The following is a 12,428-nucleotide window of genomic DNA, read 5'->3' as shown; positions in this document are numbered from 1 at the left end:
GCTGCAGGAATAATGGGGCGTAGAGACGATGTGTGGGAAGAGCCTATGCTGCAGGAATAATGGGGCGTAGAGACGATGTGCAGGAAGAGCCTATGCTGCAGGAATAATGGGGCGTAGAGACGATGTGTGGGAAGAGCCTATGCTGCAGGAATAATGGGGTGTAGAGACGATGTGTGGGAAGAGCCTATGCTGCAGGAATAATGGGGTGTAGAGACGATGTGTGGGAAGAGCCTATGCTGCAGGAATAATGGGGTGTAGAGACGATGTGTGGGAAGAGCCTATGCTGCAGGAATAATGGGGTGTAGAGACGATGTGTGGGAAGAGCCTATGCTGCAGGAATAATGGGGCACAGAGACGATGTGTGGGAAGAGCCTATGCTGCAGGAATAATGGGGCATAGAGACGATGAGCGGGAAGAGCCTATGCTGCAGGAATAATGGGGTGTACAGACGATGTGTGGGAAGAGCCTATGCTGCAGGAATAATGGGGCGTAGAGACGATGTGTGGGAAGAGCCTATGCTGCAGGAATAATGGGGCATAGAGACGATGAGCGGGAAGAGCCTATGCTGCAGGAATAATGGGGTGTACAGACGATGTGTGGGAAGAGCCTATGCTGCAGGAATAATGGGGCGTAGAGACGATGTGTGGGAAGAGCCTATGCTGCAGGAATAATGGGGCGTAGAGACGATGTGCAGGAAGAGCCTATGCTGCAGGAATAATGGGGCGTAGAGACGATGTGTGGGAAGAGCCTATGCTGCAGGAATAATGGGGCGTAGAGACGATGTGCAGGAAGAGCCTATGCTGCAGGAATAATGGGGCGTAGAGACGATGTGTGGGAAGAGCCTATGCTGCAGGAATAATGGGGCACAGACGATGTGTGGGAAGAGCCTATGCTGCAGGAATAATGGGGCGTAGAGACGATGTGTGGGAAGAGCCTATGCTGCAGGAATAATGGGGCGTAGAGACGATGTGTGGGAAGAGCCTATGCTGCAGGAATAATGGGGCGTAGAGACGATGTGTGGGAAGAGCCTATGCTGCAGGAATAATGGGGTGTAGAGACGATGTGTGGGAAGAGCCTATGCTGCAGGAATAATGGGGTGTAGAGACGATGTGTGGGAAGAGCCTATGCTGCAGGAATAATGGGGTGTAGAGACGATGTGTGGGAAGAGCCTATGCTGCAGGAATAATGGGGCGTAGAGACGATGTGCAGGAAGAGCCTATGCTGCAGGAATAATGGGGTGTAGAGACGATGTGTGGGAAGAGCCTATGCTGCAGGAATAATGGGGTGTAGAGACGATGTGTGGGAAGAGCCTATGCTGCAGGAATAATGGGGTGTAGAGACGATGTGCAGGAAGAGCCTATGCTGCAGGAATAATGGGGCGTAGAGACGATGTGTGGGAAGAGCCTATGCTGCAGGAATAATGGGGCACAGACGATGTGCAGGAAGAGCCTATGCTGCAGGAATAATGGGGTGTAGAGACGATGTGTGGGAAGAGCCTATGCTGCAGGAATAATGGGGCACAGACGATGTGTGGGAAGAGCCTATGCTGCAGGAATAATGGGGCGTAGAGACGATGTGTGGGAAGAGCCTATGCTGCAGGAATAATGGGGCGTAGAGACGATGTGCGGGAAGAGCCTATGCTGCAGGAATAATGGGGCACAGACGATGAGCGGGAAGAGCCTATGCTGCAGGAATAATGGGGCGTAGAGACGATGTGCAGGAAGAGCCTAAGCTGCAGGAATAATGGGGTGTAGAGACGATGTGCGGGAAGAGCCTATGCTGCAGGAATAATGGGGCACAGACGATGTGCAGGAAGAGCCTATGCTGCAGGAATAATGGGGCGTAGAGACGATGTGTGGGAAGAGCCTATGCTGCAGGAATAATGGGGCGTAGAGACGATGTGCAGGAAGAGCCTATGCTGCAGGAATAATGGGGCGTAGAGACGATGTGTGGGAAGAGCCTATGCTGCAGGAATAATGGGGCATAGAGACGATGTGCAGGAAGAGCCTATGCTGCAGGAATAATGGGGCGTAGAGACGATGTGCAGGAAGAGCCTATGCTGCAGGAATAATGGGGCGTAGAGACGATGTGTGGGAAGAGCCTATGCTGCAGGAATAATGGGGCGTAGAGACGATGTGCAGGAAGAGCCTATGCTGCAGGAATAATGGGGCGTAGAGACGATGTGTGGGAAGAGCCTATGCTGCAGGAATAATGGGGCGTAGAGACGATGTGCGGGAAGAGCCTATGCTGCAGGAATAATGGGGCGTAGAGACGATGTGCAGGAAGAGCCTATGCTGCAGGAATAATGGGGCACAGAGACGATGTGCAGGAAGAGCCTATGCTGCAGGAATAATGGGGCGTAGAGACGATGTGTGGGAAGAGCCTATGCTGCAGGAATAATGGGGCGTAGAGACGATGTGTGGGAAGAGCCTATGCTGCAGGAATAATGGGGCGTAGAGACGATGTGTGGGAAGAGCCTATGCTGCAGGAATAATAGGGCGCAGACGATGTGTGGGAAGAGCCTATGCTGCAGGAATAATGGGGTGTAGAGACGATGTGCGGGAAGAGCCTATGCTGCAGGAATAATGGGGCACAGACGATGTGTGGGAAGAGCCTATGCTGCAGGAATAATGGGGCACAGACGATGTGCGGGAAGAGCCTATGCTGCAGGAATAATGGGGTGTAGAGACGATGTGCGGGAAGAGCCTATGCTGCAGGAATAATGGGGCACAGAGACGATGTGTGGGAAGAGCCTATGCTGCAGGAATAATGGGGCGTAGAGACGATGTGTGGGAAGAGCCTATGCTGCAGGAATAATGGGGCGTAGAGACGATGTGTGGGAAGAGCCTATGCTGCAGGAATAATGGGGCACAGAGACGATGTGTGGGAAGAGCCTATGCTGCAGGAATAATGGGGCGTAGAGACGATGTGTGGGAAGAGCCTATGCTGCAGGAATAATGGGGCGTAGAGACGATGTGTGGGAAGAGCCTATGCTGCAGGAATAATGGGGCACAGACGATGTGTGGGAAGAGCCTATGCTGCAGGAATAATGGGGCGTAGAGACGATGTGCAGGAAGAGCCTAAGCTGCAGGAATAATGGGGTGTAGAGACGATGTGCGGGAAGAGCCTATGCTGCAGGAATAATGGGGCACAGACGATGTGCGGGAAGAGCCTATGCTGCAGGAATAATGGGGCGTAGAGACGATGTGTGGGAAGAGCCTATGCTGCAGGAATAATGGGGCGTAGAGACGATGTGCGGGAAGAGCCTATGCTGCAGGAATAATGGGGCACAGACGATGTGTGGGAAGAGCCTATGCTGCAGGAATAATGGGGTGTAGAGACGATGTGCGGGAAGAGCCTATGCTGCAGGAATAATGGGGCGTAGAGACGATGTTTGGGAAGAGCCTATGCTGCAGGAATAATGGGGTGTAGAGACGATGTGCAGGAAGAGCCTATGCTGCAGGAATAATGGGGTGTACAGACGATGTGCGGGAAGAGCCTATGCTGCAGGAATAATGGGGTGTAGAGACGATGTGTGGGAAGAGCCTATGCTGCAGGAACAATGGGGTGTAGAGACGATGTGCGGGAAGAGCCTATGCTGCAAGAATAATGGGGCATAGAGACGATGTGCGGGAAGAGCCTATGCTGCAGGAATAATGGGGCGTAGAGACTATGTGCGGGAAGAGCCTATGCTGCAGGAATAATGGGGCACAGACGATGTGTGGGAAGAGCCTATGCTGCAGGAATAATGGGGTGTACAGACGATGTGCGGGAAGAGCCTATGCTGCAGGAATAATGGGGCGTAGAGACGATGTGTGGGAAGAGCCTATGCTGCAGGAATAATGGGGTGTAGAGACGATGTGTGGGAAGAGCCTATGCTGCAGGAATAATGGGGCGTAGAGACGATGTGTGGGAAGAGCCTATGCTGCAGGAATAATGGGGCGTAGAGACGATGTGCGGGAAGAGCCTATGCTGCAAGAATAATGGGGCATAGAGACGATGTGCGGGAAGAGCCTATGCTGCAGGAATAATGGGGCGTAGAGACTATGTGCGGGAAGAGCCTATGCTGCAGGAATAATGGGGCGTAGAGACTATGTGTGGGAAGAGCCTATGCTGCAGGAATAATGGGGCACAGAGACGATGTGCGGGAAGAGCCTATGCTGCAGGAATAATGGGGCACAGACGATGTGTGGGAAGAGCCTATGCTGCAGGAATAATGGGGCACAGACGATGTGTGGGAAGAGCCTATGCTGCAGGAATAATGGGGCATAGAGACGATGTGTGGGAAGAGCCTATGCTGCAGGAATAATGGGGCACAGAGACGATGTGCGGGAAGAGCCTATGCTGCAGGAATAATGGGGCACAGAGACGATGTGCGGGAAGAGCCTATGCTGCAGGAATAATGGGGCACAGAGACGATGTGCGGGAAGAGCCTATGCTGCAAGAATAATGGGGCACAGACGATGTGTGGGAAGAGCCTATGCTGCAGGAATAATGGGGCACAGAGACGATGTGCGGGAAGAGCCTATGCTGCAGGAATAATGGGGCACAGAGACGATGTGCGGGAAGAGCCTATGCTGCAGGAATAATGGGGCACAGAGACGATGTGCGGGAAGAGCCTATGCTGCAAGAATAATGGGGCAAAGAGACGATGTGCGGGAAGAGCCTATGCTGCAGGAATAATGGGGCGTAGAGACTATGTGCGGGAAGAGCCTATGCTGCAGGAATAATGGGGCACAGACGATGTGTGGGAAGAGCCTATGCTGCAGGAATAATGGGGCACAGAGACGATGTGTGGGAAGAGCCTATGCTGCAGGAATAATGGGGCACAGACGATGTGTGGGAAGAGCCTATGCTGCAGGAATAATGGGGCACAGAGACGATGTGTGGGAAGAGCCTATGCTGCAGGAATAATGGGGCGTAGAGACGATGTGTGGGAAGAGCCTATGCTGCAGGAATAATGGGGCGTAGAGACGATGTGCGGGAAGAGTCTATGCTGCAAGAATAATGGGGCGTAGAGACGATGTGTGGGAAGAGCCTATGCTGCAGGAATAATGGGGCACAGAGACGATGTGTGGGAAGAGCCTATGCTGCAGGAATAATGGGGCGTAGAGACGATGTGTGGGAAGAGCCTATGCTGCAGGAATAATGGGGCGTAGAGACGATGTGCGGGAAGAGTCTATGCTGCAAGAATAATGGGGCATAGAGACGATGTGTGGGAAGAGCCTATGCTGCAGGAATAATGGGGCACAGACGATGTGTGGGAAGAGCCTATGCTGCAGGAATAATGGGGCGTAGAGACAATGTGCGGGAAGAGCCTATGCTGCAGGAATAATGGGGCGTAGAGACGATGTGCGGGAAGAGCCTATGCTGCAGGAATAATGGGGCGTAGAGACGATGTGTGGGAAGAGCCTATGCTGCAGGAATAATGGGGCGTAGAGACGATGTGCGGGAAGAGCCTATGCTGCAGGAATAATGGGGCGTAGAGACGATGTGTGGGAAGAGCCTATGCTGCAGGAATAATGGGGCGTAGAGACGATGTGTGGGAAGAGCCTATGCTGCAGGAATAATGGGGCGTAGAGACGATGTGTGGGAAGAGCCTATGCTGCAGGAATAATGGGGCACAGACGATGTGTGGGAAGAGCCTATGCTGCAGGAATAATGGGGCGTAGAGACGATGTGTGGGAAGAGCCTATGCTGCAGGAATAATGGGGCGTAGAGACGATGTGTGGGAAGAGCCTATGCTGCAGGAATAATGGGGTGTAGAGACGATGTGTGGGAAGAGCCTATGCTGCAGGAATAATGGGGTGTAGAGACGATGTGTGGGAAGAGCCTATGTAAAGGAGGATGGGGAATGGCGACAGACGACGGTAGAAAAGGTAAAAGGTGAAAGGTAAGAGATTACAGGGATGAAGAGGAGGCAGGAAACATGTGAAGACTTACAGAAGAGTAAGGGAAATGCGGGCGGACGACAAGAGCAAGCACATGTTATAGCGGCATTACCTGCTCATGAGCTGCAGCAAGTACTGATGTTGCATCTGCTGATACAAAGCTAATTCCTGCTGTTTTTTCAGGCACTGCTGATCAATGTTACCCTAGAAAGAAGAGAAGATGCGTTACAGCCCCTGCTGGGGGCGCTCTATCCTCTGGGTAGGAGGCGGCATGCAATCTATGGCGCGTGTCATGTGGTTTCTTAATTATTCAGAACTTCCTACTTTTCTGCCGTCAGTGAACCTGCGGCCGACAAACCACAGCGCGCCACTGCACCGCGGCTGTCAGACACAGTGCGCCACGGCCGACAAGACAGAGGGCGCCACTGCACCGCGGCTGTCAGACACAGTGCGCCACGGCCGACAAACCACAGCGCGCCACTGCACCGCGGCTGTCAGACACAGTGCGCCACGGCCGACAAAACAGAGAGCGCCACTGCACCGCGGCTATCAGACACAGTGCGCCACGGCCGACAAAACAGAGAGCGCCACTGCACCGCGGCTGTCAGACACAGTGCGCCACGGCCGACAAAACAGAGAGCGCCACTGCACCGCGGCTGTCAGACACAGTGCGCCACGGCCGACAAAACAGAGAGCGCCACTGCACCGCGGCTGTCAGACACAGTGCGCCACGGCCGACAAAACAGAGAGCGCCACTGCACCGCGGCTGTCAGACACAGTGCGCCACGGCCGACAAAACAGAGCGCGCCACTGCACCGCGGCTATCAGACACAGTGCGCCACGGCCGACAAAACAGAGAGCGCCACTGCACCGCGGCTGTCAGACACAGTGCGCCACGGCCGACAAACCACAGCGCGCCACTGCACCGCGGCTGTCAGACACAGTGCGCCACGGCCGACAAAACAGAGAGCGCCACTGCACCGCGGCTGTCAGACACAGTGCGCCACGGCCGACAAACCACAGCGCGCCACTGCACCGCGGCTGTCAGACACAGTGCGCCACGGCCGACAAAACAGAGAGCGCCACTGCACCGCGGCTGTCAGACACAGTGCGCCACGGCCGACAAAACAGAGAGCGCCACTGCACCGCGGCTGTCAGACACAGTGCGCCACAGCCGACAAGACAGAGGGCGCCACTGCACTGCGGCTGTCAGACACAGTGCGCCACGGCCGACAAAACAGAGAGCGCCACTGCACCGCGGCTGTCAGACACAGTGCGCCACGGCCGACAAAACAGAGAGCGCCACTGCACCGCGGCTATCAGACACAGTGCGCCACGGCCGACAAAACAGAGAGCGCCACTGCACCGCGGCTGTCAGACACAGTGCGCCACGGCCGACAAACCACAGCGCGCCACTGCACCGCGGCTGTCAGACACAGTGCGCCACGGCCGACAAAACAGAGAGCGCCACTGCACCGCGGCTGTCAGACACAGTGCGCCACGGCCGACAAACCACAGCGCGGCACTGCACCGAGGCTGTCAGACACAGTGCGCCACGGCCGACAAAACAGAGCGCGCCACTGCACCGCGGCTGTCAGACACAGTGCGCCACGGCCGACAAAACAGAGCGCGCCACTGCACCGCGGCTGTCAGACGCAGTGCGCCACGGCCGACAAAACAGAGTGCGCCACTGCACCGCGGCTGTCAGACGCAGTGCGCCACGGCCGACAAAACAGAGCGCGCCACTGCACCGCGGATGTCAGACGCAGTGCGCCACTGCACCGCGGCTGTCAGACACAGTGCGCCACTGCACCGCGGCTGTCAGACACAGTGCGCCACTGCACCGCGGCTGTCAGACACAGTGCGCCACTGCACCGCGGCTGTCAGACACAGTGCGCCACTGTACCGCGGCGGAGGTTCTGCTACTTCAGCATCCTGCTGAGACTGGGCACAAGGTCACAAAGTGTAAGATCGTGAGCAGCAAGCAGAGATAGTATGATAAAGGCTGCAGGACAGAACCATCCGTAAACGCACGGAACTCACCAGCAGGGGCGGCGGAGACGGCCCTGGGGCAAAAGGTACCCGGCCCCACATCTTGATGACCTCACCGAGAGGCTGGAAGCCCTCGTCACAGCCTCTTTTCACTAGGAGTGACATGGTGAAGTATCCCGCCTGGCACCACTCCGCCATCTCTTGTGTACTGAAGGGACCTGCGGGCGGCAGAAAGGGAAGGTGGTCAGAGGCCGAGCAGCGGTGTCAGGGGGACGTGTTTTATGCCGGTGTTTGAGCCAGGGTCAGCAGTAGATGCAGCAGCAGTAGGAGGAGGCCTCCATGTATGCTGCCCCATCTTCCTGCATCCACCACCACCAGAAGACGCCATCGGACGCAGCGGGCACCTTGGATCTCCCCCTGAGGGTCCTTGTAGAACCACTTCATGGCGGCCTCATGGGACAGGGGCAGAGCAGCAGCACTATGGGAGCGACTGGAGGAGAAGCCGTCTTCTTCTAGTGAGGAATCTTGCAGGGAAGCCACCAACTTCTCAGCTTCCTTTAGGGGACACAAAGGAGACATGGTGAGGTCGGGACGGCCAGGCACAGCGATGGCAGCGGGGAGACACGTACCTGCTGGAGATGTTTCATGCCTTCGTCCTCCTCCGGATCCCCCACAGAAAATTCAGTAGCAGCAACTGTGGGGGGAGATGGAGGAGTTGGCAGAGAGGAAAGTGGGGAGACTGAGGAAGGAACAAAGGCTCCAGGGTTTCCTACAAATCAGAGGTAAAAGAGGAACATATTAGAGGTGGTCTTCAGCCATCGGCACCCCCAGCCCAGGAGTCCCACTGCTCACCATCTTCTATTGAGCATGGTGGAGGCTCCACCAGGGCCCCGTTGTCCCCGTTTGTAGAGATGTTGTGGGCGAGCTCGCCCTCCTCAGAGTACGCCCCTGCAGCCCACACAGGCCCGCTCGGCTCTGGAGACGGGGACGGCGGCTCCTGCTGAGCGTCCTCCGAGGAGGCCAACTGTTCATCACCTGGAGAAAGTCAAGAGACTGATCGTGAAATACTCTGCGCTGCAGAGGGTCTCATTCTTATCCTGTGACCTTCCCAAGGATGTCAAAACATTCCTCCCCTGAATTGCTCTGTGCTGCTGGAGGATCCCGTGCCCTCCTAGGGGGTCGGCACAGTCTACAACTGAAATCCTCTGTGCTGCTGGAGGTGTACAGCACCCCCCGTAGCCTGACATGCTCGGTGCCGCTTGCCTCCTGTATAGCTTACTGATAATTCCGGGCCCGTCTACACCTTCCTCCGGCCCGTCCTCATCCTCCTCTTCCTCCACACCCTGGAACTCCAGCTCCTGCTCTTCCATGATGGTCTCTTTGGGGCTTTTCTGTGGAAGATAGCAGAAGATGATGGGAGTTATTGTCGCTTCATAAGACCTCCCTGTAACGACAGCCTCGTTACTGCTCCACCGAGGTGATAGCCCACCGTGCACTCACCTTGAAGGATAAGAAGGCCCCGGAGGAATCGAAGGTCCCCATCTCGTCATCCTCATCCTCCATGCACCATTCAGGGAGTCCGTCGCGGTCTTCTTCATGTGCGTTGTCGCCGCCACGTCCACTTCCTCTCGGGGCAGCACCACCCTCTTCGCGGACCATTTCAAAATCAAACTTCCGCCGCCGGTCCCCATGCTCCCTCCATCCTGCGGAGCGCGGCCCCTCTGAAAGGTAAAGCACACGACAGGTGAGATGCACGAGCCCCAGCTGAGGCGCCGGGCCGTCGGCGGGACCGACCTGTGCTGCCTCCGGGGCTGGTAGAGCGCCAGCGGTCGTCTCTCCGGGACACAGACAGCCTCCAGTTGCCCTCCTCATCCTCCTCTTGCCCATCACGCAGGGTGCGCCAGTTGTCACTGTCTGAACGGGCGAACTCTTTTCTCGACGGCACTGCGCTCTCCTCAAAACCCACGCGCACTGCGGGAGAAGAGGACCAATCAGAGTGAAGAATGCGTCCATGATAAAGGCTCAGGAATTGGGTGACTCAGATCACATGACGTACCGGCTTCCCTCCTGAGGGGCTTCTCAAATCTCCTCTCCCCCCTGGAATGAGAGCAGCAATTACAATGTGACCCCGGAGTCGCCATCCCCAATCTGCACGCACAGGGCGCGGCGCCATCCCCAATCTGCACGCACAGGGCGCGGCGCCATCCCCAATCTGCACGCACAGGGCGCGGCGCCATCCCCAATCTGCACGCACAGGGCGCGGCGCCATCCCCAATCTGCACGCACAGGGCGCGGCGCCATCCCCAATCTGCACGCACAGGGCGCGGCGCCATCCCCAATCTGCACGCACAGGGCGCGGCGCCCCCACCTGTCATCCCAGCTCTGGCTCCGGTGAATCTCACGAGCTCCACGGCCAAATCCGGAGTCTCCATCGTCCAGAGCTCGCTGGTAGACGGCAGGATCCCCGCGACCGCGGCCTGAAGGAGCAGACAGTGATCAGAGCGAGCACACAGCGGACCCCTCATCTAGAGATGTCCCATCAGTCCGACCTCCGCAGTGCCGAGGCCACAGGAGGAGGCAGGCACCGACCTCCGCTCACCAGACATCTACAGAGCCTTACCCCGGCCACGTGCAGTGCCCCGGCCTCTGCTCACCCCTGCGGGGGCCGGAGCGGCTCCTTTACCCATCAGCCTCAGCACAGGAACGCTGTTCACAGACAGGGAAAAGTTCCTCTGCAAAGAAATGTACAGACAAGTGGTGATCGGGCGAGAGAGAGAGAGACGGCGCGCGCGAGAGAGAGAGGGCGCGCGCGAGAGAGAGAGAGGGCGCGCGCGAGAGAGAGAGAGGGCGCGCGCGAGAGAGAGAGAGGGCGCGCGCGGAGAGAGAGAGGGCGCGCGCGAGAGAGAGAGAGGGCGCGCGCGCGAGAGAGAGAGAGGGCGCGCGCGAGAGAGAGAGAGAGGGCGCGCGCGAGAGAGAGAGAGAGGGCGCGCGAGAGAGAGAGAGAGGGCGCGCGCGAGAGAGAGAGAGGGCGCGCGAGAGAGAGAGAGAGGGCGCGCGAGAGAGAGAGAGAGGGCGCGCGAGAGAGAGAGAGAGGGCGCGCGAGAGAGAGAGAGAGGGCGCGCGAGAGAGAGAGAGAGGGCGCGCGAGAGAGAGAGAGGGCGCGCGAGAGAGAGAGAGAGGGCGCAGGAGAGAGAGAGAGAGAGGGCGCGCGAGAGAGAGAGAGAGGGCGCGCGAGAGAGAGAGAGGCGCGGGAGAGAGAGAGAGGGCGCGCGAGAGAGAGAGAGAGAGGGCGCGCGAGAGAGAGAGAGAGGGCGCGCGAGAGAGAGAGAGAGGGCGCGCGAGAGAGAGAGAGGGCGCGCGAGAGAGAGAGAGGGCGCGCGAGAGAGAGAGAGGGCGCGCGAGAGAGAGAGAGAGAGAGGGCGCGAGAGAGAGAGAGAGGGCGCGCGAGAGAGAGAGAGGGCGCGCGAGAGAGAGAGAGGGCGCGCGAGAGAGAGAGAGGGCGCGCGAGAGAGAGAGAGGGCGCGCGAGAGAGAGAGAGGGCGCGCGAGAGAGAGAGAGGGCGCGCGAGAGAGAGAGGGGCGCGCGAGAGAGAGAGAGGGCGCGCGAGAGAGAGAGAGGGCGCGCGAGAGAGAGAGAGGGCGCGCGAGAGAGAGAGAGGGCGCGCGAGAGAGAGAGGGCGCGCGAGAGAGAGAGGGCGCGCGAGAGAGAGAGGGCGCGCGAGAGAGAGAGGGCGCGCGAGAGAGAGAGGGCGCGCGAGAGAGAGAGGGCGCGCGAGAGAGAGAGGGCACGCGAGAGAGAGAGGGCACGCGAGAGAGAGAGGGCACGCGAGAGAGAGAGGGCACGCGAGAGAGAGAGGGCACGCGAGAGAGAGAGGGCACGCGAGAGAGAGAGGGCACGCGAGAGAGAGAGGGCACGCGAGAGAGAGAGGGCACGCGAGAGAGAGAGGGCACGCGAGAGAGAGAGGGCGCGCGCGAGAGAGAGAGAGGGCGCGCGAGAGAGAGAGAGGGCGCGCGAGAGAGAGAGAGGCGCGCGAGAGAGACGGCGCGCGAGAGAGAGAGAGACGGCGCGCGAGAGAGAGAGAGAGGGCGCGCGAGAGAGAGAGAGAGAGGGCGCGCGAGAGAGAGAGAGAGGGGCGCGCGAGAGAGAGAGAGAGAGAGAGGGCGCGCGAGAGAGAGAGAGAGAGAGGCGCGCGCGCGAGAGAGAGAGGGCGCGCGCGAGAGAGAGAGGGCGCGGCGCGAGAGAGAGAGGGCGCGCGCGCGAGAGAGAGAGGGCGCGCGCGCGGAGAGAGAGAGGGCGCGCGCGCGAGAGAGAGAGGGCGCGCGCGCGAGAGAGAGGGCGCGCGCGCGAGAGAGAGGGCGCGCGCGCGCGAGAGAGAGGGCGCGCGCGCGAGAGAGAGAGAGCGGCGCGCGCGCGAGAGAGAGAGAGAGAGACGGCGCGCGCGCGAGAGAGAGAGAGACGGCGCGCGCGAGGAGAGAGAGAGAGAGACGGCGCGCGCGAGAGAGAGAGAGAGAGAGACGGCGCGCGCGAGAGAGAGAGAGAGAGAGA

The 12,428-nt window shown here is 58.7% G+C and overlaps 1 protein-coding gene across 1 annotated transcript in view; it reads right to left on the bottom strand.

Moving 5' to 3' along the window:
* The window catches only part of GIGYF1 (GRB10 interacting GYF protein 1), a gene marked incomplete at its 5' end in the record, with an annotated part of 98,397 nt that extends 87,752 nt beyond the window's left edge, over positions 1-10,645 (bottom strand). Inside the window, 11 exons of the mRNA XM_073669203.1 lie at positions 6,004-6,095; positions 7,935-8,101; positions 8,288-8,438; positions 8,513-8,652; positions 8,736-8,918; positions 9,163-9,274; positions 9,384-9,604; positions 9,678-9,854; positions 9,940-9,980; positions 10,252-10,360; positions 10,504-10,645. Coding sequence (XP_073525304.1) covers positions 6,004-6,095; positions 7,935-8,101; positions 8,288-8,438; positions 8,513-8,652; positions 8,736-8,918; positions 9,163-9,274; positions 9,384-9,604; positions 9,678-9,854; positions 9,940-9,980; positions 10,252-10,360; positions 10,504-10,645 — 1,535 coding nt within the window. The remainder of the gene's footprint in view (positions 1-6,003; positions 6,096-7,934; positions 8,102-8,287; positions 8,439-8,512; positions 8,653-8,735; positions 8,919-9,162; positions 9,275-9,383; positions 9,605-9,677; positions 9,855-9,939; positions 9,981-10,251; positions 10,361-10,503) is intronic.
* Positions 10,646-12,428: the final 1,783 nt, after the last annotated feature.

This window comes from Phyllobates terribilis, unplaced genomic scaffold, assembly GCF_046119375.1.
Source record: "Phyllobates terribilis strain yellow unplaced genomic scaffold, ASM4611937v1 Scaffold_2905__1_contigs__length_100259, whole genome shotgun sequence".
Classification (NCBI taxonomy): Eukaryota; Metazoa; Chordata; class Amphibia; order Anura; family Dendrobatidae; genus Phyllobates; species Phyllobates terribilis.
Note: the sequence above shows the minus strand (reverse complement) of the source record. Positions and strands in the feature narration are given on the sequence as shown.